Source organism: Mustela nivalis (genome assembly GCF_964662115.1).
Source record: "Mustela nivalis genome assembly, chromosome: 15".
NCBI lineage: Eukaryota > Metazoa > Chordata > Mammalia > Carnivora > Mustelidae > Mustela > Mustela nivalis.
This window is the reverse complement of record NC_139034.1, coordinates 21,578,452-21,603,754: the sequence shown is the minus strand read 5'-3', so window position 1 is coordinate 21,603,754 and position 25,303 is coordinate 21,578,452. Positions and strand designations below refer to the sequence as shown.

The 25,303-nt window shown below is 41.2% G+C and overlaps 1 protein-coding gene across 1 annotated transcript in view; it reads left to right on the top strand.

Annotated features, from left to right (window-relative positions):
* Positions 1 to 22,474, top strand: part of SMAD9 (SMAD family member 9) — a 69,213-nt gene extending 46,739 nt beyond the window's left edge. Inside the window, 6 exon segments of the mRNA XM_082700481.1 lie at positions 1,604 to 1,867; positions 5,508 to 5,528; positions 5,531 to 5,602; positions 7,159 to 7,380; positions 13,672 to 13,928; positions 18,919 to 22,474. Of these exon segments, the coding sequence (XP_082556607.1) occupies positions 1,604 to 1,867; positions 5,508 to 5,528; positions 5,531 to 5,602; positions 7,159 to 7,380; positions 13,672 to 13,928; positions 18,919 to 19,062 (980 nt within the window). The 3' untranslated portion in view covers positions 19,063 to 22,474.
* The last annotated feature ends 2,829 nt before the right edge of the window (positions 22,475 to 25,303 follow it).

Sequence of the window (25,303 nt, the reverse complement as noted above, 5' to 3'; positions counted from 1 at the left end):
ACACCAGCTTTTTAAGGGGGAAGAATTCATTTGTTTTTCTGCCACCCTCAGCTGGGGTGGTTTAGTTTTAAAACTTTATTTACCTGTTTGAGTTTATTTTCTAACTTGCTTGTTAGGAAAGAGATAAATGTATGATGGCAGAAAAGTGGTAGACTTTGTGATTCATCTTACTGTTATTTTATCAGTATTGTTGTCATCTGTTTATTCCAAAACATTGACTTTTTATCAATACTTGCATGTGGTAACAAATCAGTAATATTATTAAAAACAAGAGCTACCCCATCCATCTCCAGAAACAACTTCTCTTAATCATTCTTGGTTAGTTGTTTTGCTTGTTCCCTCCATTATTACTAAAGATTATGGAGATAACTCTAGATAATATATTTATACATTTTATTTATACATTAATGTTTATACATTAATTACTGAAAATTATGGAGGTAATCCTAATATAATATGCTTATATATCTGTTTCTGAACTTTTCACCTTCAGGTAATTTCATTCACTAATACAAAAGATGAGGATTTAGCTAATTTATATTAACTTCTTTCTTCCTCTTTTTAAATCTCTGATATCTATATTGTAGTTTATTGATTTATTGATTTATTGATTTTTGGCTCTTCAATTGATTTCCATTTTGGCGCTAGGGGTAAGGAATATTTTCCCTTAGAAGAGCTTTGCAATTTCCTTTGACCACTTCCTCCTTCCTCTGCTTCTCTTTCTGGAACTTACTTTGGTCACAGGTTGTACCACATTTATTGATTATCTTCTTTCTGCCAGGCACTGTGACACTTTAGAAGTCAGTAAGAACTAGGAATGCCTGGATAATACTTGCCCTTGAAAATTGCATGCATTCCTAACTTTTTGTATAGAATCAGGATCAAAACCACTTTTTTTTTTTAATGTGGAACCCAGAAAAAACATACATAGGGCTTTGTTTATAAGTTTTTTTTATTGATGCTTATCTTTTACTGATTCGCTTTGTATTACTGTTTATCTTTTTCTTATTCATTTTTAGGTACCATTAAGAGCTTTCTGATAAAGACAAGTAGATTTTTTCTTTTCTTTTTTTTAACTTTAGCAGTACTAGGCTGCCCGTCTGAATAATTCAACATGGTCTCTGAAAGAAAAATATTCTGGGCATCACTTAGAAACCAATTTTGCCTTTTAAAAAAACCAAACCACTTCATTGGCAGAATCAAAGGAAGACACAAACAATTAGTCCTGCAGAAGGCCAGATAATAGGGCAGCTCTGGTAATTTCTGTGGTAGCAATGAATAGGCAGTCTCTTTAGTGTGCTGACCTCAGAATGATTCTCCTCTAAACTTTTTACTGTGATACTCTGTTTAATATTCAGTTTGCGAGAGTGTTTAAGTACTAAACACTGGTGTTCAGTTCGCTTCACCAGCTCACTTTCTGGGAAACGACGGAACCTTAATTGACAGTTTCACAATAAGCACAAAGAATGGTGGGTGGGCAGTTCCCAGAAAACAGAGTTTTATCATGAAGAAAATGGGCAGACACAAACAGCAAGCGTCCACTGGATTTTGTGCTGAGGAGCCAATGCTCAGTTCTAATCCACTCGTTCCTTTCTTATCCTAGTGCTGCCTCCTGTCCTCGTGCCAAGGCACAGTGAATATAACCCCCAGCTCAGCCTTCTGGCCAAGTTCCGCAGTGCCTCCCTCCACAGTGAGCCTCTCATGCCGCACAACGCCACCTATCCGGACTCTTTCCAGCAGCCTCCCTGCTCGGCCTTCCCTCCCTCTCCGGGACCTGGGCACGTGTTCACACAGTCCCCGTGCACCGCTGGCTACCCTCACTCCCCAGAGAGTCCCTCGGAGCCAGAGAGCCCCTATCAACACTCAGGTCAGTGAAAGCCGCTGTCCCTCCACGTGGAGTTTGACCCAACTGACTGTTATGGTGGGACCGTCCTAATTACAGTCACTGTTACTCACTTTCATATGGAGCTTTGCCGTTTACATGGCCATGTTCCGTGGGCCTTCGGACCTGCCCACCTCTATGATCAGGGCCAGCTGGGAGCAGTTATCCTGGAGCTACACATACCTTTGCTCTGGTTTCTGGTTCTCACCCCCTGGAAGATGCTAAATGGATTTGAACAGCATCTCTGGGCATTTCCAGGGATTTTTTTTTAAGGTAGCAGAAATAAGATGATAAAATACTTCTCTAACCCAAGGAGAAAGACTTGACCTGAGGGTAAGCAATGTGAGGGGTCCATGTTTGGCCTTTGCTTTGGCTGTCTCTTTCAGTAAACACAGGGAGTCCCAGCCTCCAAAAGATGAATGCTTAACGTCCCCAGGGCAGAGTTGGGCCCCACCTAGCCTGTGCTTCTCCTTTTGTGCTGTGTGAAGCCAGCACAGCATTTTGAAGACAGAGCTAGTCAGTCTTCAAAATGCTAGTCAGTAAACATCTGCTGAACTGAAAAAGCCAATGGAAGGGACATCCTGTGCAAAAGGGAGAATCAAGCACATTGCCACAGTTGCACATGCCGCTGCTCCTATACAGTGGCTCCAAGTTAGATCATGAAGAAGAGATTTATATGCACCTCTTGAGTGTGAGATGAGTCATATCCTGAGCGACAAATTCTTAGAGGCCAGCCTAAACTCATCTGGCGCTAAATGTTACAATCTGCCTCATTCATGTGTTCATATATTCCTTTATTTAATGGATATTTATGGAACACTTATTATATACAGGAATTGCCTTGGGGAGCTGGAAGGAGAATTCAAAGATGGGTAAAAAATGTCCCTGTCCTCACAGAACTTATAAAATGTGGGAAGACAGAAAAGGACGTGCCCCTTCCTTTTTGAGTTATTCAGTTCTGCCTTTTGCTCCCTCAGCAATACAGCTACTATTTTCATACACATCTACTATTGCATTTATCACACTACGTTATATAATTCCTCCCTATATATTCCCCCCCAATTCAACTGCCAGTCATCTTCTCTTTTATATATGTAGCACAGGTCCTAAAACACAGTGTTTGCTCATCAGTTGATTGCAGAGTAAACAAATCACCACACAGGCATTTGGAACTGGGCCAGAGCCTAGGGTTATAGCTCTTGACGTTACTGAGACAGTAAGGAATGGCTGAGCACCTACTAAGTGCCAGGCACTGTGCTAGTGCGAGAGGTACAATGACGACTGAGTCTGACAAGAGTCTCTGACCTTCAGGAGGCAGTAGCTGTTGAGAACAATCATGTAAGTAAACAATGAGGCTGTCACAGTCCGGACAAGTAATGATAAGGACCTGAACTAAGAAAGGGATGTGGGGAGGGGAAAAAAGCAATGAATTTGAGGAGACAGACTCAATAGAACTTGATGTGGGGGTGAAGGCTGAGACTCAGGGAGGGAGCTCAGGAGTCATCCACTCAGTGGGGAGGAGATGGTTGCTGTCTTACAAGGAGCTGGATTCACCAAGAGAGGGATACAACAGGAAGAGAAGTCATTTGAGGACAGAGCCAAGGTTAAGGGACAGGAGGATAATTATGTCACAGAACACCTGTTTACTTGAAACATATCTGTGCTGTAAAGATTGCCTGTGCTGACCTTGTCTTCTTGCACTGGTGAAACTCAAAGGTTGATATTTTTTCCCCTCTTCCCACCCATGAAGGACGGACCCCAACACCTCTGCAGAAGCTGGTTCATTTTCATGGAGGGAATGGCTCTTTTAATTTCAAAGAAAATAATTATTTTCTGAATGATTAACAGCAAAATACAACCTGCAAAACAGACCCATAGCTAAGTGAAACTAAAAGGAGGTTCTGAAATTTAATAGTTCAGCACCTTATTTTTTTTACCAGCTTTATTGAGATATAATTCATACATCATACAGTTCACACACTTAAAGTGTGCAATGTAGTGGTTTTCACTTCTTAATTTTTAAAGTTGTGGGAAGATACATATCTCATAAAGTTGGACATTTTAACCATTTTAAGTGTACAATCCAGTGGCATTAAGCACATTCACCGTTCTGTGCAACCATTCCCATCATCTATTTCCAAAATTTTTTCATCCATCTAAACAGAAACTCTGTACCCATTAGCAGTAGCTCCCAGCTCTTCCCCCTGCCCTTTCCTCCTGTCCCTGGCAATCTCCAGTCCACTTATTGTCTCTGTGAATTTGCTTTTTCTAGGTACCTCAAAGAAATGGAATCATACAATATATGTCTTTTTGTGTGGCTTATTTCAGTGAGCATAGTGTTTTCAGAGTTCACCTATGTTGTTAGTCTGTGTCGTTTACTTCATTTTTGTGATTAAACAATAATATTCCAAAATAAAGGTACACCACATGACTGATGGATATTTGGGCTATTTGCACCTTTTGGCTGGTGTGAATAATGCTGCTCCAAACACAAGCAGGCAAGCATCTGCTTGAGTCTCTGTTTTCAGCACCTGTGGGCATATGCCTAGGAGCAGATATGGTGATACGGTAACTCTGTGTGCAGTCCCTGAGTTTTACAGATACGTACTCTGGGACCTGCAGAAGAGCCACCTTGCTCTATAACTTTTTCACCAGGCTCAGAGTTTATTTTCCCACAGGAAAACGTCTTACCCGTGGTTGCACGATGTGGTCTGCATTCAAATTGCCATCAGTGCCTGGGGAATGTCAGGGCCACATCCAGCCATTGATCTCCAGACTCCAATTTCTGGGGTGGGACCAGGAAACTGCATCTTTAACAAGTGTCACTGGGACTTTGATGCATGCTTAAGTGTGGGAACTGCTTGGATGCACAAAATTCAGTTTTCAACAAAGGCAGACTGATTCAACTTTTTATGCCACCGAACTCTACCCACTGCTAACATAGCAAGGCGATTACGAAGTGACATCAGGAATGTATACAGGAGGAAACAGTTATTCTGAGGTTCTCACTAAAGAGGTTTTCCTCTGCTGTAGGAGTTTTTACTGTGTTGTGAATTACTTTCTCCTAAGATCTTATCTACCGAATGCACAGCCTTTGCCTAAGCATGATCACTGCCCGATTATAGGAACTGATACTTGGAGAGAGGAGCCCTGCTCCGCATGCCTTGGGCACAAGCTTATAATCAGGTTTCCACTGTTGTGCATTGTGGAGGCACATTTGGAACTATCTCAGAGACCACGCCTCCCTGCGGTCATTGTACCATCCCTGGCAGCAGAGGACTTGGAAAACTAAGCTCAAAGAAGGTTTAACTTTCTGTTTTGAAAGCTGGGCAACAGACCCCTGTGCTATTGAGAAAGCTAGGAGAATAGCTCCTTGATTTGAAAATCTTATGAAGTCGTTGCAACTTACAACTCTTTTGGTAACTCCCAAGTCAGAGGGAAAACTCATCGACTGTTCAGTGAGGATGTCAAGACAACAGATTCCTTAGAATGTCCCTGCGGAATAGCCTGATGACTGACTGGTCTCTCTGCAACGGCAGCACTATGCGCTGGGCCCAGGAGTTTCACAGCGAGAAAGGCTGGAGCTGTCTTAGTGTCATGTATCAGTTTCACTGCTTTCTTTGAGTTGACACACCACCTCCACCTTATCAGGGACCCAGAATGGCCGACCTGTGGATGCCACAGCTGATAGTCATTTAGTGCTGTCAGTGCCTAATGGAGGTAAATTTGTAGGTGAACAGCTCAATGTAGCTGTTTTCCAAGAGCATTTCCTATTACTCCAAAACAAAAGAAAATTAAAAAAAAAAAAAAAAACAACCAAAACATGCTAGCCTGCTATTTCACATGTCTTTGAAGAGGCAGAGAGCAGGGCTTTGCATTCTAACTTTGGCATTCCTCATCACCATAGAGTGAATATTAGTTTGTCGTCCTGGTTACTAGAGTAAGTTAATTTTTTATTCTAACCTAACATTTAGACGCGTGTTGTTTTTGATGTTTATTACAGAAATGGGTGTTTAAGTTAACAATTTTATCCCCATTGTGTTTATACTATAGTTTTGTAGTGGTGTCTTTGGTTTAGCTTAGCGGGGCGCTGTACATAAATATGTAAATATACACAAATATGTAAATGTACACGAATATGTAAATATACATAAATATGTAAATAGGGTTTTTACAGAATTTTATCTGTTTCTTAAAATAGGCTAGGTAAATAAATGTTACTCAGTTTTAATGTTCGTGTAAGCCACATGGGGATCTTACACAAAGGCAGATTTTGGTTCCTTAGATCCGGGGTGGGAGCCAAGAATCTACATTCCTCACATGTTCCCAGGTGATGCAGAGTCTACCATTCAGGAACCACACCTGAGTAGAGAGGGTCTAACAGAGCGTACGATTTGAAGTCTGTAGGGGTGAAGTCTTTTATAAGTATAGGTTCTTTTGTAAATCAAATAATAGCCCCCTAACTTATGTTTCAGTGCACATAGGAACATACTGTAGGTACAAGAATTACTAAGATATTCAAAGAAAAGAGAGTGAATATAATCAGTCAAAAGACAGAGTGTGCGTGGCAAAGAAAGAACTCTGAACTTTGGTTGGCAACTTAAAACTTTTGGTTTGGCAACTTAATTACTTTGAAAATTTTAAGGTGAAAACATAACATTTATGGATTTCCTGATGAAACATGTGCTGTCTTTAAAAATACCTTATGCCATATAAGTACTCCATATATATATACAATGGAGAATGTGACTCTATGTTGTTTTTCTTTTTTTCTTTCTTAAGTAATTTTAAGTCCTGTCCAGTATTTTTTATTTGGCCTTCATCATATCCAAACTGTTATTTTTTCAGCCTTAGTTTTTTGGAAAATGATACTCTTGTCACTGGGACTCTATTCAGTTTATTAACAGTGATATGTTATCTTTAACATGTAGAGAGGAGACAACCTGTCCCCTTCCCTGGAGCTGTCTCCTCTCCGGGTGATGGAATTTACATTAATCTGTTCATACTGTTGTTTGTCAGATCCCCTCAGTACTAATACATATGAGTGCAAATGCTCTAATCATGGGAGAGTCACAAGGATTGCGGCCTCTGTGTCACACGTGTGGTGACAAGATGAGCTCCCCACACAGATCTTCCATCAGGGGACAGGTTTGGAGAGATCTTTGTCTTTGCAGCACCTCTCCTGGTTAAGAGCATGAATGTTGTCCAGGTGAGATCATGAGATGGGAAGCCAGACATGATGGGAGTGATGTGCTCTCTGGTTCTTTTCCTTCCAGACTTCCGGCCAGTTTGCTACGAGGAGCCGCAGCATTGGTGCTCAGTTGCCTACTATGAACTCAACAACCGAGTTGGGGAAACGTTTCAGGCCTCCTCCCGAAGCGTACTTATAGATGGATTCACAGACCCTTCAAATAACAGGAACAGATTCTGTCTCGGACTTCTTTCTAATGTAAACAGAAACTCAACAATAGAAAACACCAGGAGACACATAGGAAAGGGTAAAAGCAAATATGTCGTTCATGTATATGTTCTTTGGAGCTAAAATGTGGGGAGAGAAACAAGCCACGGGTTGGCCACCTAACCTGGCAGGATGGTCTCAGGCTGGTGAGCCAGCAGGAGGCCTGAGGTTGCAAGGTCGTGGTCTCTCTACTTCTAGGGTCAGCGTAGCATCTTTCAGAGGGTGGATTAGGATAAGTATTAAGACAAAGTGGTAAGACAAACAAGAGGATAAATGTGAAAGCAGGATGAAATTACTAAATAGAAGTATCATGAATTATTTTCGAATTGCCTAAAGATGCTAAATAAGACAACTTCAGAGGAGGAATTCTGGTGGGGGATTATATTCTACCAGGTAAAGTGACCTTTGGAGACTTAGAAGCTAGGTAGTGAAAATCATGACTATTTATGTAGGGAAACCTTTGGTAGTGATTGGGGTTCTCCTGTGCTCAGGATTGTTATGAAGCCAGATGGACACAGGTCTCCTTGAGGTTTGGCCAACGAAGCTTTGAAGCCTTTCTCATCGGTGTGATCAATGGTAGAAAATCCCATCTGAATGTGAGCCCTCACTGTGTATCTTTAAATCATCTTCTTTACATTAGAGTAGCTGGTAATGTTTGACACCTGGTTGTCCACTATTATGTCAGACTACCGTGGAATCATAGTTGTACAGAAACTTTAGAGTCATTTTATCTTTCCTCTTTCCATCCAGCCCTCAGACCACCGTAGGAAGGTAGACACAAATCTTTTCTTTCAAGTTTCCAGGGGAGATTCATTATTGTACCTGGTGATACATTCTAATATTCTTCCTAGCATACTTCCTTAATGTCTCTGTCATAGAAAACCTACAAGCTACTGGTTAGAAACAGGTTGAATTTATTCATTGATGTCCTTTTTTTTTTTAAGATTTTATTTATTTATGACAGAGAGATAGCAAGAAAGGGAACACAAGCACAAGGGAGCTGGCAAGGGAGAAGCAGGTTCCCCGCTGAGCAGGGAGCCCGATAAGGGGCTGGATCCCAAGATGCTGGGTTCATGACCTGAGTTGAAGGGAGATGTGTAATGACTGAGTGAGCCACCCAGGCGCCCCTTTATTGATGTTCTAATGATGATATTTGTTTATTTATATCCTATATATTTGTATAGTGGCTTTTTGTTTTTGTTTTTGTTTTTTCCCATAGTGGCTTTGAGATGGCTTATAGGAAAACTTTGCAGTGAAATGATAAATGGAAAGTAGAAAATCAGGAAGAGGGGGTTGGGGGCAGCAAGGAAGGAGAAGGAACTAAAGGTTAGCATTGTGGCTGTGATTAAAATTGTGCTCTAGGCTTTCTGACAGGGAGGTCAAAAAATGGAAACACAACTATAATGTAATTTTTATCCCAAAGGAAGAAACCTGGCCATTCTTCAAAGGAAATAATACTTTCCCTTTGACTGAATTCTTAAATACATTTCTCAGATACTATAACTTTACTTTCAAATGGTTTTTATAAGAATCTTCAGGTGAAATTTAAAGGCAGACTATTACAACATAATATTGTGGGGCTGGCTGTGTGCTGAGGGGCTTTCTGGACTGGTCTGCATATGAGACTTCTGCTGATGCCACTTGGTCCAAAGATACAATTCAAACATGAAAGGACTGTTGAATACCTCCTGGGAATCTTTCTGCAAGTAGCTCTTTGAGGGGGCTGCTGATGCAGACATGGGAGTTGAGGTTCTATGTGTTCCTACCTGAGAGCTAATCCCCAGGTTAAGAAACCATAGGAACAAGAGCTAGGAATGACAGCCTTTTATGAAAATCAGGAAGTCCACCTAAGTGCTCAGTGACTGGAAGGGCCCTCTACCCTCATGTGGTTCCCCAAGGCAACGTCAGTTTTTTCAGGAAGCTGTTTGGAAGTGCTTTACTGAGAAAATGATTTTTTTTTAGAGGAGATATAAAGCATGGGGAAAAATTAGCGTCGAATATTTTTAAAGGAAGAGCTGTTGGTCTTTCATGAAGTCAGAGGACTGCTTCTTAGGTGCTCCCTTGGATTGTTTGGTTTTGAGCAGCATGGCTTCCTGGAACACCAGCCTGAATAAATTTGCAGCAAAATGCCTCCAATCATTAGTGAACAAGTTAACTTGTTCTTTGGAGTTAATTAATCGAGACACTTAGATTTCAGACATAGGCATTCATCTCACAAATCTTTGTCGAGAATCTATTCTTAGCCAAACTGTCCCACCATTAGGGACAGCAGTTAGAAACAAAGAAAAATAACAAACAAAAACAAACAATAACGGGCTTTCATTGGTTACACATAACCAAGGAAAGACAGAAAAGGAATAATGTTATGTATCTCTAAGGATTTGTCTAGAGGAACACACAGGAGGGGAAGAGAGTGGGGAGAACTTGTTAGGAAGTCAAGTGGGATAGCCAGGGAATGCTTTCCTAACCAGGTGACATTTGAGCAGAAAGAAAAGTGCGATTAGTCACATGGAGGGGGAGCTTTCAAAGCAGAGGGAGCAGCAGGTGCAAAGGCCCTGAAGCCTGCCTGGTATATACATTGTAAGAACAGAAAGGAAGTCAGAGTGAGTGGAATAAAATGGATAGAAAAATGGGGAGGTTGTAGAAGAGGAGGGGAGAGGACCAGGTCACAGGAGTTTACAGATCTGAATTTTCACTTTAAAAGGATTCCCTGGCAACTGCAGTAAAATTAAATTGTTAGCGAGGGAAGAGAGACACATTTTGTTTTTAAGATTTCATTTATTTATTTGACAAAGAGGGAGACAGCCAGAGGGAACACAAGCTGGGAGAGCGGAGGAGGGAGAAGCAGGCTTATGGCAGCCCCGGGAGCCTATGCGGGCTCATCCTAGGACCCTGGGGCCCTGACATGAGCTGGAGGTAGAGGCTTAAGGACTGAGCCATCCAGGCGGCCCAAGGGTGAAAGGTTTAAAAACACACGTGAAGGAGAAAACTGAAAGGTATATAAGAAATGTTAGCTTTGATTATTTCTGGGCTGTGCACTTGTGGAGGAGTTTTATTCTCTGCATCCCTGTATTCTCTAAATTGTCCCTCCTGGGCTTTCTTGCTCATGTGAGGATGGAGGCGGTGGGACTTGGCCTGTCAGGTCAGGCCAGGATTGCTACAGTGGTGCTGAGAAACATCACAGGGGGCGCAGCCCAGCCCAGCAGAAGGGCTGAGTGAGTACTGAGGTGGGCCATTCTCTGTAGCCCACTTGGGCCCCACCCTGTTTGTTCATCATATTGTCCAAACAGACTTAAAATTTTCAGATTCAGATTTGGGGAACTGACCTTGCCTCCAGGCCAGTGATGGCTTTGTGTGAATTTTAAGAAGCCCCTTTCTCAAGAGAAGTTACTGCCATCTTCTGGAGAAGCTGTATAATGATGCTATAAATCTTGGAAGGCTATGAAGCACACCCTAGAATTGTGCAGTGCACAACACCCTGAACCAAAGCCCTGGTGTGGATTTGGAAATTTTTTCTCATCATGTGTTAAAACATTTTTTATTTTGGAAAATGTCAAACACATACAGAAGTGCACAGAATCATGTAAAGGATATTCTTATCACCCTCTCCAGCTTCCGTAATGATTCACAGTGAATGCATTCATATCTGCTGTCCCTTCACAGTATTTTTGCAAGAATATTTTAAAGTAAATTTCCAGCTTCATATCCTTTCGTGATAGATTTGAGTATTTATCTATCTATATAACGGATTTCTAAATATAAGTACCATTATTACACCCAGAAGTAGGCACTTTCTTAAAGCTCTAAATGACCCTAATATTCAGCCATGTTTTTAAAATGGTGTGTGGAAGACAGGGCAACAAAGGCAAGGCAAAGATGGATTACAAACTCATGATAAGGTGTTGAGTTCGAGCCAGGAAGTTTGGGATTATTCTAAAGGGAATGAAAAAGTAACAGAGTTTCCTAGCAGGTCTACAGGGTAATGAGATTCACTTTCTGTATTGGCATTTGTGCATTCCTTCTACTCTGGGACTCAACTTTCTCTTCTGGTAGAGTCTAGAGCCTAAGAACCACCTCAGCAACCTAAGCAGCCCGCCTTCCTCCCTATCTTTCCTGTCATTTCTCTGTTGTTCAAGACTGTGGAAGAGGAACCAAAGGGAACAGATTTGCAGTCTGTCTTGGCAGACCCAATTCAAGCCCACGGTGCCTCTGACCCTAAGTAACCGTAGCACAGGACTCCACACTCCCTCATCTCCTAGGAGGCGGGAGGCAGTCACACACAAATGCGAAGCCCGGATAGAGGGATGCAGCCCAAGAGAAGTAGGAAGAGCTTACCTGAGGCCCACACTGCCAGGTTCCTCTTTGGCATCTCAGGAAGAGCATTATCCTATTGCTCACTGTTCTTTATGGAGATTTTGAATCTAAAATACACATCGTTTAAAGCCATGGTTTTGTTTTGTCAAGTGGATGCAAATAAAATCATTTGCCTACTTGACTATTTTTTTTTTTAAGATTTTATTTATTTATTTATTTGCGAGAGACCATAAGCGTGGGAGGGTCTCAGGGAGAAGCAGACTCCCTGCTGAGCAGGGAGCCCTACACCAGATTCAGTCTTGGGACTCCAGCGTTATGACCTGAGCCAAAGGTAGTCACTTAACCAACTGAGCCACCCACACACCTTTGACTTTTCTTTGGATGTCACTGTCTCTAGCCAAAGCTCCTTCATGGTGGGGTTGAATTCCACCCTGGTCCTACTGTTCAGAGCCAACTCAGGCCTCTGTGTGCTCATCCCATTGGCTCTGCCCCCTCTTTTTGCTCGGGACACTAAACTCCTGCCTGTCTGCCCAGCCTCTACTCTGCTTTCCTTATTCTGCCAAATGTGCTGTGGTTGCGGATAGTACTTCCACAGGATTGAAAATCATCCCCTTCATCCCCTAAATAAAGACCAGAGTCAGGTAACAAAAATCCTATCGATTCTACTTAGTAGGTTCTGGGAGGATTATAAATTTGAAGGTCATTCAATTCAAATACATCCTGAATACTGGACCATCTCATTCTCTGGCTCTTTCCCCACCAGCTCTCTCTCTTTTTGAACAACCATAACCACCACAGGGGTGGCCCTCCCAGGGAGCTCATGGGGACTGGGAACAAAGTCTGTATTTGCCCCAGCCTCACCTCCAACACGTTGGTGGAGCCAGATACCATATCCCAGCCAAGGGGACCTTCTTGCCTGCTTCTCACGGCCCGGAGCCGAGGGTGCCTAACCCCAGGCTGTTCAGGGAGAGAATGAACATGAGAAAGAAAAGGGAGCGGAAAGCTGGGAAAAAAGGAGAGGAGATCCAAGATATATCAGTCTCTGTGTATTCTGGATCATTTCTATGAACCCTTTGTGACCCCATGACAATTGTATTTACCATCACGTTGATACATAATTCTGGAGAATTTTCTTTCTGCTGAAAGGCTGGAGGAAAACTGTGCTGTTATTTAATGTTCACTAGACTGGAGCGATCTTTGTTTTATCTAATGCCAGTCTCTTGCTATAAATATATGTTAAGTCTTAAACCCAGAGACCTGGAGTGAGAGAGTCAACTCAGATTTAATCTGGAATGAAAATTATTTTGGGCAGCACCAATCTCAGGATGGTGTTTTGCTTTTTAAGTCCAAAAATGTGATGTAAAGTAAAATAAGCAACATTTTGACCGAGAGTCTTTATATCTGAAAAAGTGACAAGAATTTCGTTCTTAAGTAAAATGCAGGCATTATTTCTATAATAGTAAGTGACAAGCTCTAAAATGAAATAAATCTCTTTGAGGGAGATATTAAGACAAATGGATTCATAATTGTTAAAATGTAAACTTAAAAAAAGTAAACTTCATTTATTGTTTCCTCCGAAGAGGGTTTAGTGTATGCATTAAAGGGGAAAGTGACATTTCCTTGATATTATCTGTGCCCAGTTTCTATTTTTTTATTGATACATGGACCTGAAGGATGTTTTCTGCATTGTGTATTTATTTTGCTTCTAATATTATGAGAGTGAATAAGCGTGAGATCGAGAGTGACAGAAGGAGCAGTGCACGACAGCCTTTGCAATCGTTATAAACATGGGGTGCAATCCACTTTTAAGTGGACTCATGGAAAAAAAAAAAACCCACTGCTGGGTTTAATTAGAACAAGTGGGCATTTTGGTCACTCTTTTACTCTGGCTGGTGATATTAAAATTAATTTCACGAGAGATAGTCACATACCACAAGGTTGCAGTGAGAAGGGAATGGTGTTAATCCGAAGCTAAACACGATGCTGGTGCTTGAGGGACGCTGTTTTTACCTCGTAGGTGTGCATTTATACTATGTCGGGGGCGAGGTGTACGCCGAGTGTGTGAGCGACAGCAGCATCTTCGTACAGAGCCGGAACTGCAACTATCAGCACGGCTTCCACCCAGCCACTGTGTGCAAGATCCCCAGCGGCTGCAGCCTCAAGATCTTCAACAACCAGCTCTTCGCTCAGCTGCTGGCGCAGTCGGTTCACCACGGATTTGAAGTCGTCTACGAGTTAACGAAGATGTGCACTATCCGCATGAGCTTTGTTAAGGTAAGGATGCTTGCTTTCAGATAGTAAGATAGAAGAGGACAAACCAAACAAACCAAAAAGCATCCCTTGGGTGTGTGGCGTCTATACCGCCCATTCGAGTAGGAAACAGGGTTGTTGTTGTTGCTTTGGGGGGTTTCTTTTGGAACTCTGTTCAGGTATTTTTAGGAAGAGCTCCTCCAGGAGTATCCACTCTCGTTCAGCAATTACAAGAAAATTTTTTTTTTCTTTAAGATTTTATTTATTTATCTGACAGAGACACAGTGAGAGAGAGAACACGAGCAGGGGGAGTAGGAGAGAGAGAAGCAGGCTTCCTGCCAAGCAGGGAGCCCAACACGGGGCTCCAGGACTTTGGGTCATGACCTGAGCTGAAGGCAGCCACTTAACTAACTGAGCCTCCCAGCGCCCCTAAGAAAATTCTAAAAGATTTTACTTTTGAAGGAAAAACAAGGTGGCTATCTGATTTTTTTCATGCGGAAGATAAAGTGACAATGATGATTTTATAGGATTTAATGCCACAAAGTTTTTTTTTTCTCATCTCTCAAAGTGCTGAGCACTGTTATCTGTCAGTTAATGTTGAATTTATCTGATTTAAATAAAACATTGCTCTTACTCTTAGCATACAGGTCAACAGAAGAGATCATATTTATAAAAAAGCTACAGAACAGACAGTAGTGGCTCTAATACAAGCTGCTTTACATAAGTTTATGCCCATAAAGGCATAAACAAATTGGGATAGATATTATGTTGGGTTTGATTAATTCTGAGCGAGTATGAATATTTATTGAATTTCTCGAATTAGATCTTACTAATGTTGATGTGAAGGCTTCGGAGAACTGAGGAAGTTAGTGGGAAGGAAAACCCACTGGATTTGCACACTGAAGTCTTTGGCTGTTTCATCTCTTGCAAAGCAGTTGCGAATAATTCTGAAATTTCAAAATCTTAGCTTGTGTATCAGACTCTCTGGGTCTATGTGACAGTTTTCACATTGTCACATATCCACCCAGGAAATCGGTATACATTGTTCCAGGTTTTATTCACAGTAAAATTTGTTAATCTTTTAAGATTACCATGAAAAATAGTTGTCCTATTTTTCTATACTCTTATTTTTATTGTATTTATAATTTTAGTAGTTATTTTAAAAATAAGAATATAGTTTCCAATTTAAAAAATGGCTTTTTGGGGCGCCTGGGGTGGCTCAGTGGGTTAAGCCGCTGCCTTCAGTTCAGGTCATGATCTCAGGGTCCTGGGATCGAGCCTCGCATTGGGCTCTCTGCTCAGCAGGGAGCCTGCTTCCTCCTCTCTCTCTCTCTCTCTGCCTCTCTGCCTACTTGTGATCTCTCTCTGTCAAACAAATAAATAAAAAATCTTTAAAAAAAATGGCTTTTTGAAACCCTTTCTTTCATGATGACAAAGCAAATTTACTGCCAAGCTTTAAAAGCATTTTTATATTGTAAAGCTATTAGCAAATACCTGGAGATCTTTCTAAATGTTCTTATGCTTTGGAACCAGCAGAGGGCATTAAATTGCCATTAATAAACAATCATTTGACTCCTAGTTATTTTCTCCAGGTCCGTGTTTTTAAAGTTAGGATGAAATGCCAGTACATCAGAGGTAATTATTTCACTGTCACGTAAGCTCGCATAGACATCTGATTGTCCTAAGATCAGCTAGATCTATTTCATAAAGCTATACAGTTCACAGAAAACAGTTAATAATGTTGCAACAGATAATCAGTTTAAAGAAATTTAAAATTTCTCATCATGGGGAAAAAATGGGTAAGCATGTGAGGTGATAGATGTTAACTAAGCGTATTGTGGTCATCTTGCAATGTATGTATATCCAGTCATTGCGTGTACACCTAAAACTGACACAGTATATATCAGTTACATCTCAACAAAACTGGGGCTGGGGGGGAAGACAGTACAGATAAAAATAATGTAAAATATCTCATTAGTAATTTCCTATCGATTATGTGTTGATAGGATAATATTTTAGATAGATTGAATTGCATAAAACACATTATTGAAATTTAAAAAAAGAAATTATAGGACTAAACACTGGTGGCTTCCACTGAGAGGGGATGGACTAGATCATCTATAAGGCATCTTTTAGCTTTGATTTTTACCGATTCTAGGACTCAGTCAGTCAGTCAGTAAGATACTGTTGAGCACCTACTATGGGTCACACCAGGCGTCATTCTAGGAATTGAGATATATCAGTGATTAGTCAAAAATCACTGCCTTCATGGAATCAATATTCCAGAAGGCAGAGACAAGCAGTAAACAACAGCTATAATAAAGAACGTGAATGGAAAGAGAAACAGAGCAGAGTATGGGGAATTGGAGTGCTGGGGTAGGGATCAGTTGCAAGTTTTATAAAGATAGACAGGGTGGACCTCCGTGGGGACTTAAAGGAGACGGGGGAGTCAAGTCGTAAGCGTATCTGGAGGGGAAGCAGTAGGCACAGAGGAAAGGCCAACCCTACAGCAAGAGCTTACCCTGACATTTGTAGGAGCAAGGAGGCCTGGGTGCCTGGAGCATGAGTCAGGGATCGGGGGTAGGGCTGGGGGTGGGATCCAACGCAAGGATTTCAGCCTTTTTTTTTTTAAAGATTATTTATTTATCTATTTGACAGACAGATCACAAGTAGGGAGAGAGGCAGGCAGAGAGAGAGGAGGAAGCAGGCTCCCCACTGAGCAGAGAGCCCGACTTGGGGCTCCATCCCAGGACCCTGGGATCATGACCTGAGCCAAAGGCAGAGGCTTAGCCCACTGAGCCACCCAGGTGCCCCTGACTTAAACATTTAAAAGATCACTGCGGCTGCTATGTGATTTGCAGATGTCATGCAGACAAGCATGGAAGTAGAGACCAGCTAAGAGGCTATTGCAGTATTCAGATGAGAGATGATGGTTGTGCCCACTAGGGGGAGCAATCTCATAGAAGGTGTAAGAAGGGGAAGGATTCTGAGTTGTGCAGGTGATTCCATGGGGGAAGGTGAAAGGAGGAGTTAAAGAGATAAAGTTGCCCCCACCCGGGAGGGAGAAGATACAGGTGGATCAGGTGTAGATAGAAGGTAAAACCTTCAGTTTTAGTGAGAATACCTCTGTGATGTCTGACACGTGTCAAAGCAGAGGTCAGACATCACAGAAGGAGACAGAGGTACCAGTCTGAATTTAGGGAGAGAGGGCTGGGCTGGAGATGTCAGTTTAGGAATTGTCAGTGTTTGCACAGTATTTATCCATGAGCCTGGATGGAACTGCCAATGTTTGAGTTAAACAGAGAAGATCAGGGGCGCCTGGGTGGCACAGTGGGTCTAAAGCCTTTGCCTTCAGCTCAGGTCATGATCCCAGGGTCCTGAGATTGAGCCCCGCATCAGGCTCTCTGCTCGGGAGGGAGCCTGCTTCCTCCTCTCTCTCTGCCTGCCTCTCTGCCTTGTGATCTCTGTCAAATAAATAAAATCTTTTTGGGGAAAAAAAAAAAAACCAACAGAGAAGATCAGAGCTTCTAGGACAGAGCCCTGAGGAGAGGAATTGGTACAGCCAGTACAGACAATTTGTTTGAGGATTTTCGCTAGAAAGGAAGTCAAAGATATAGAGCAGTAAGTGGTGGCAGTGGTAGGGTCAGCAGAAGTGTTTTGAAGATGGGAGAAATTTCAGCATGTTCCTATGTAGATGGGAATGATCCAGCATAAAACAAAATCTTGTAGGGAAGAATGGGGAGATTTGTGGGAATGATGTCCTTGGGAAGGCATTTAAGTCTTATGCACAACTGGATGGACTGGCTTATTTGGAAGTGCGGATAATTAATCTGTGCTGAGAAGTAAAAAGGGTGAGTGTGTTGGCACAGGTGCTGTGGAAACTCTTCTGATTGCTTTACGTCTTGTTAAAATAAGATGAAAATTAAGAGGAAGGCAAGCCATAAGTGATGCTGAACTCTTAAGAACAAACTGAGGGTTGGCAGAGGGGAGGTGGGTAGGGGGATGGGGTAACTGGGTGTTGGACATGAAGGAGGGCACTTGACGGAATGAGCACTGGGTGTTGTAACTGATGAATCACTGAATTCTACCGCTGAACCTAATAATACAGCGTATGTTAACTAAATTGAATTTAAATAAAGAATTTTTAAAAAGAAGTTATCATTCACAAACAGACTGGGGAGTAGGTGTTAGAGCTTTTGGGGAAAAGGAGCAGGAGTGAGCAGACATTTGGGGTGTGGGGAGGAGTGGGAGAGCACAGTGACTCGGGGACAGTCATTCCATTGCAGGTGGCATCAAGAGGGGCACTTGAGGCTTGTGCTCACGAATGTGAAGTGTTGGTCAGGCAGCATGGTTATGTTGAAATCTAATTTTTTAAGAACTACAGATAGTCACTGTTCCCAATAACAGTGATGTGTGATGTTTCTTATTTTTAAAATAACTTGTCCCTGATGTATAATGTACAGAGAATAAAGATAGGCAAATTTATTTTTTATTTATTTTTACTGTCTCTTCTGTGAATGGTAATAAATGGGAAATTGCCAAAAGTGAGCCTAAAAGAGAGAGAGGAGAAAAAAGCTTTGTAAACCAACCCAGAATAATCAAGAACACCCTCACTTCTGTCTTTACACCTTTGAGATCCAGTCACTGGTCTGTAGTGAGCATCCGTTTTGTGCAAAACATTGTCTTCAGCAGGAAGGGGTCGAACATAAAGTCAGGCCCATTCCCTTGTGGAAGAGAGAATGATTTGCCAGTGTTTCTGGTGTGCCTAGAGACCCCTCTAGGTCCATGTGTTGAGCTGTAAGCCCTGAGGGAATCCTTTGATTTGGACTCCTCTTCGGGTGTCTGGTTGATGCACAAATTGTCCTGTGCTTACAGGAAGGTGGAGGGCACGCTCTCTCAGGGTCTCAGGAGCTGCTCTGGCGCGTGGGCTCTATGCACTGATGTCTATCTTTCATCTCTAGAGGCTGACCGAAAGTCTGCCGCCATCACTCTGGGCTCTGTTCTTGCTTTCCAGGGCTGGGGAGCTGAGTATCATCGCCAGGATGTCACGAGTACCCCCTGCTGGATTGAGATTCATCTTCATGGACCACTGCAGTGGTTGGACAAAGTTCTGACTCAGATGGGCTCTCCACATAACCCGATTTCTTCAGTGTCTTAACAGCCAGTCATGTCTTAATCCACAGTTCTGTAGAGTAAATGCTATTGCAAGCAGTGGCTTAGATACTATTTCAGATTTGCAACTAACTGAAGTTTCTAAGTACATAATGTAAATACATATAATATATACTCTTCATTTTTTTTTTTATCACCAGTTAATTTGCACTAGAATTTCTAGTTAACCTGATGCCTGCACAACGTGATTAGGAAAGCAGGTTTTTCATGTCAATGCTATAATAAGAAGCAGCTTCTTTTGTGGGAGGAAACAAAGGAAAAGCAACCGTGTCGATAGAATTTGAAAAATGTTGGCAGAAAAAAAGGGCAGCGTTAGTCAGCCATGTCATTATAAGGTATGTTGTGTGGCCTATCAGAAAAATATCGAAACTGTATCTTACAAATTGGGGTACGAGCAGCACCAGAGCAAGTAACGCTTTCAGGCAAAAGAAAGCAGTCAAACCCATAGCATTTAAACAATCTCACTTTTAGTGCTGTTGGCAAGAAGGGGAACAGAAAAACACCAAGCTTGTAAAATTAGTTATGTAAGATAAGTCACGTAAATTATTTCCCAAGTTGAAATACCTATAGCTGAACTATGGTGCTGATATTAATGGTACATTTGAAACAAATTTAAACTGTGATTGGAAAAGAGACTGTGAAGCTGGGAGTCATGTTGCCTCATGATCCACCACTATTAAGAAGAAAATAATGAGTCTAATACATGGGAATATTCATATGAAAATGGCATGAAATGAGCTATATTCCCAAATTGTAAAGTAAGACCAGAACTTAGTCCAAGAATCACCCAGGAAGACTCTTGCTTTCCACATTGGAAATCGGGCCCCTGTTTTCCTGGTTATTCCACTCAAGCAGTCTGGCAGACATCTGAGTCTGCCAGTGAGCTAGAGGACTTTGTGTATAAATTCTAGGTGGGGAAGAAGCAGTAAAGGAAGAGGGTTGGGCGAAAGCATTGGATGTTTTCTCACACCTTCTCACATTCCCATTAGAAGACTTCATGGCGAGGGCACTCCTTTTGCCTACATGTTGGCACATACTATTTACAGATGACTAAAACGGTGGTGAAGCCTTTGAGAGAATCTGGACACATTGCTGGAGTCACATTTATGGGTTACGTAACTTGGTGTCTCGATCTGCTGGTCATGGCTATTAACCTCTTACAAAGCTGAAGCCTCATACATGGAAATAACTTCCTCAATAGAATAATAATTTCATAACCCCTGTAATTTCTGGGGAACAGTGGTACTGAAGAAAGGAACATTTAAAAAATAGATATATATGGTATTAAAAACCTGTTCTTATTTACTCTCAGATGATAAAGAGAGGAGAGGAAAATTCCCCACATTTCTAGGTACTTTCATATAAAATATATATATATATATATATATATATATATATATATATATATATTTAATTCCCACCCACTAAACACTGCATTGCTTCAAAAAATATTTCACACCCTCTTAAAAATGTATAATTTAAGAAGGTAATTATGCTTGTAACAGACGGTACTTCAGTAATCCAAGAGGTTTCTTCATTTATGCATTCTGTCAACTCTTTTTAGCTTTAGCGCACACAATAGTTGCTTTTCATTAAATCGTATTCAAGGTAGAAATGATCCTGTGAAAAAGATATGCGAGTGAGCTGCTACTGTCACCTCTTGTAAGAACTAGTGTTATCTAATAGAAACTTTCATATATGCAATAGAAAACAGTACATTCTATGTTAAAACTAGGTGGTCCATTTAGTGTTTAGAGAACCCCGTAGTTCCTTGGTTCAACAACTATGTATTGTGCCCCTATATGGGCCGGGTACAGTGTTGGGTAACTGTGGAATCAGATGCAAACCAGAAGCAGCCCCAGGCTCTGGAGCTAAGAGTCCGTTAGTAAACCTGTGTAGACATCTTCATGTTTCAGAACTTTTAAAACACAACAAAACCTATGATCTTTCCTTTGCTCAGAAAGATGTAACTCCTTTCTTAATTATTTCTGTTTTGAAACTTAGTTCCCTTCTCTTCTGAGCAATCAGGTAAGAGATGAAGTCTTCCTTGGAGAAATGCTACTTTTCTTCCGTGCCCCAAAGTTGTTTGTTTTCTCCCCTGACTTCCCTGTTTTCCAGGTTTTTCCCTTTTCCTCTTTTCTTGGAAAAGGCATTAATACAGTGAGTCTTCCTCACATGAGTACAGCTCTGTGAGAGCATAAGGACACATGATTTTTCTCAAGAGAGCGAACATAGCTTTTTTGATCTCTTCACAAATGCTCAAACTCATCCCCTGGTAGCGATAACCTTATGCCTTTGTAGAATTAATCATAACTGGTTAAATTACATTTAAAAATTAAGTAACCTGGATGGCCATGCAGGTTTGGTAAAACCAGGACAAAATATTCCAGGAAGTCTGTGCTCATCCTTTGAAAAACAAATGATTAAAGTGGTACATTTGCATCATCACTGGTCCTGTCTCTCCAAAAGTCCATATTCGGATAGGAGTGAAATTCAGAAAAGTTAACCCTTTGGTCACTGTAACTAGTCACCTTCTCATCAGCCTTTGAACGTTTTTGCTGTCAGGAATGTCCAAAGTTGTAATGTACCTTTTTTTTTTTTCAGACTTCCAAGTTTGCTCATGTAGCATTCATTCCTTGAGATGGACAGTCCCCCCAAAAATGTGATAACATTCTTTTAGAGGATAACTAGCGAAGGGGATGTGCTAAGCCATTTAAAGGCACCAACAACGCCACACATTTTTAAGGTTGCCATGGACAAGGGTCGTGCAGTAGAGAACAATGTTTTAGCCTGCTCTTGAGACCCAGAACATTTTCTGTGTTGTTCAAGCCTGTTTTCTATTCTTTTCCTGTTTAAAAATTGAGATATGAGAAGTTTGTTTTAGTTAGATGATATTTTACTATCTGCCAGTGTTTTAGAACTGTAAAGATGTCATTTTTCAACAGTTACCTTTTTTATTTTTATGTTTTTTTAACATTCAGTATAAATCAGGAAAAGTTGAACAACAAAATAGCACTAGCACTTAGAATCCCTTTTTCATTTTCTTCTAAGGGATTAAATGCAACAACAAAAACATTTTATAAACATCACCTGCTAGACTTTAAGCACTTGTTTAATTTTGAATATGTCCTGAGTATTTGGATATATGTATTCAACAACTAAAGCAAACTATAACGTGCATTCCAAATTTGTCTTCCCCTGTTATGATTTTAGCAGTTGAACCGTATGACAAGACTGGAGGATCCTGACATATGTTTAAATTAATGTAACACAAACCAACAAGAAACTATTTCTGTTTAAATAGTGCTTTTGTCGATCATATCTAGGCTTCAGTTATCCTTCAAATGCACACTCATACTGTTATGTGATTGTTTATAATAAACAATACTGTACCTATATGTTTCTGGCTCATTTTTCCCTATAAACATCATAAAAAGGTCACTGCCTATGGATTTTAGGTGATCTTAAACCATCTTATTTTGAAAATGAGATGCTTTTAAAATCCAATATGCTATAGAGAAATTAAGTAATGATTTTGAATTAAACATCTTGGTGTCCCCAGCATTAAGCATAGAGTCTTGGAGATACTTTGTGGTAATTTTAGAGAGGATACCATAGGAGCTTTTTTTCTGGGTAGTGGTAAATATTAAGTGATATTGTGATATAAAGGAAAACTATTTTATTCTTGTAAACATCTGTTCATTGTACATACATATTATGTATCAGGAAAGGTGCTAAAAATGACTGATGAGGAAAAAATAAAATAAAATCCAGAAGGAAATTCTCAATTTCCTCCATTTTCTTCTAGTCTTAAAATGGAGGGGGGAAAATGTGTCAATATTTCAAGAAAGCTTAGCCTTCTCATTAAACTTGATCAAAGTTTTCCTTTTTTTTTTTAAATCATTTTAAGAAATGCACGCTTTATTCAAAGAGGACTTCAAAACTGTAAATGAATGAAAGGTTGTTGTGGTTCAGATGTAGGCAGGGATTATGAGACCTCCCATTTCAGCTGTGAGTTTATGGAGAACCATGATTACATCTTGTCTGCTTTTGCATCTTCATGGTTCCTGACCCTGTTCTTGCCTCTAATATTTGGTATTGGCATTTCAAACACTAACTATACAAATTGTTTTTAATATATCATGGCACAGACATACAAGACAATCTTTAAACATTGACTTATCTTTGAGAGGGGATATTTTCATCCTAGAAACCTGTGCATATTCTTTTTTTTTAATTAATTAATTTATTTATTTGACAGAGAGAGATCACAAGTAGGCAGAGAGGCAGGCAGAGAGAGAGAGAGGAGGAAGCAGGCTCCCCGCAGAGCAGAGAGCCCGACGCAGGACTCAATCCCAGGACCCTGAGATCATGACCTGAGCCAAAGGCAGCGGCCCAACCCACTGAGCCACCCAGGCATCCCACCTGTGCATATTCTTTTATCAGATGGTTCATATACGTCAGCCAATGTAGATGCAATGACAGATAACAGTTTCTGCCTTTATTTATTTATTATTATTTTTTTCAAGATTTATTTATTTATTTGAGAGAGAGACAGTGAGAGAGAGCATGAGCGAGGAGAAGGTCAGAGGGAGAAGCAGACTCCCCACGGAGCTGGGAGCCCGATGCGGGACTCGATCCCTGGACTCCAGGATCATGACCTGAGCTGAAGGCAGTCGTCCAACCAACTGAGCCACCCAGGTGTCCCCAGTTTCTGCCTTTAAAAGGAATTTACAAGTTTGTGGAGGAAGATGAACGAGTATGCCAGCCAAGGTCAGTGCACTGTTGGTTGTGGCAGCTTGCTGGGGGAACAAACAGCAACATCTCCATCAGGCCCTGGGTGGGTACCTGGTAAGGCTTCTGGGCCAATCCAACTTTCTTCCTCCCCATCATTTGCCTTATCAAGTAACCCGAGACCCTCCTAAACCAGGTTGGATGCCTGCTCTCTGTGCTGCTATCATATTTGTGCTCTTCAGTGGTCAGTTCTTACTTCCTGCACCACACCGTTTACTTGTCCAACTGTCTACCAGACTGGGAGCTCTTGAAGGGCAAGGGCTGTATCTATTCATGTTCATCATTTTCCAGCTATTGTTTAGAAAGGCATTTGGGATTCACATTGTAAAAGCAGAAATGATATTTGTATCCAGTTCCTCTTTTTAAAAATTAGCAATTATTTCATTTCTTATCTTTTTAAAAAAAATATTTTATTTATATTTATTTATTTATTTGTTTGAGAGGCAGAGCACAGGCTAGAGAGAGCGAGCATGAGCAGGGAGTACAGGGTAGAGGGAGAACCGGACTTCCCGCTGAGCAGGGAGCCCAATGTTATTGGGCTCCATCTCAGAACCCTGGGATCATGACCTAAGCCAAAGGCAGATGCTTAACTGACTGAGCCACCAAGGCTCCCCTCATTTCTCTTTGAAATAAAATAATTGCAAGCCTCCAATTGCCTGTCCAGTGACCTTGCTCTACTGGTGGGGTAAGAGAAGAATGCATATGATTTAGTTTGGAAATAGTAACTCAGTTGCCTGCGGTAGCAAAGAAAGGTAGCTTTGACAGTTAAACAGTTATCATTGTTTTTAGTCCTAGCACTTATTTTCAAAATGTGAATTTCAGTAAAGATTAGAAAGAAGCATAAGGAATTCTGATAGGGCAACCAGGAGGTGCAACTGCTCAGTTCCAACTTTGCCTGCGAGGTGAGAAGGAGCTGAAAAGGAGGTGAGAGTAGCTGCTTCTCACCAAGTTTGGACATGCCTGTCTGAAAGCACTTCCCATGTATTCCGGTGTGGTTGCTACTCTGATTTTGATGAGTATTCAGACTCAAGGTGATATGCCAGTTCATTAGTTACATAGGAGATCTTGGTTCAAAATACTTGTGTCTGTCTCCTAGACTACGTGGGAAGGCTTGCTATTTTGGATGCTAGAAATAGATCAGTTCCTGCTTCCAATTATTAATAGCAGAGGTGAGCTATTCCATTTCACAGCGAGGGTACAGTGGAGACAGAAAAGTAGCACTGGTATCTGAGGACACTGCTGGTCCTGTGTTGCTGTGTTGGCTTCACCTTGCATCTAGTGGAGTTTAGGCCCAAGTGCTTATTGGTCAGAAAGCACCCAGCCGTCCTCTCCAAAGTGAGCATGTGAGAGTTGCTCCACGTGCCTCAGTTTTAAGTTCTCATACTGGTTTAGAATAGGCAATGCCCATTCTGGCCAGGGGCTATAGTCATTTT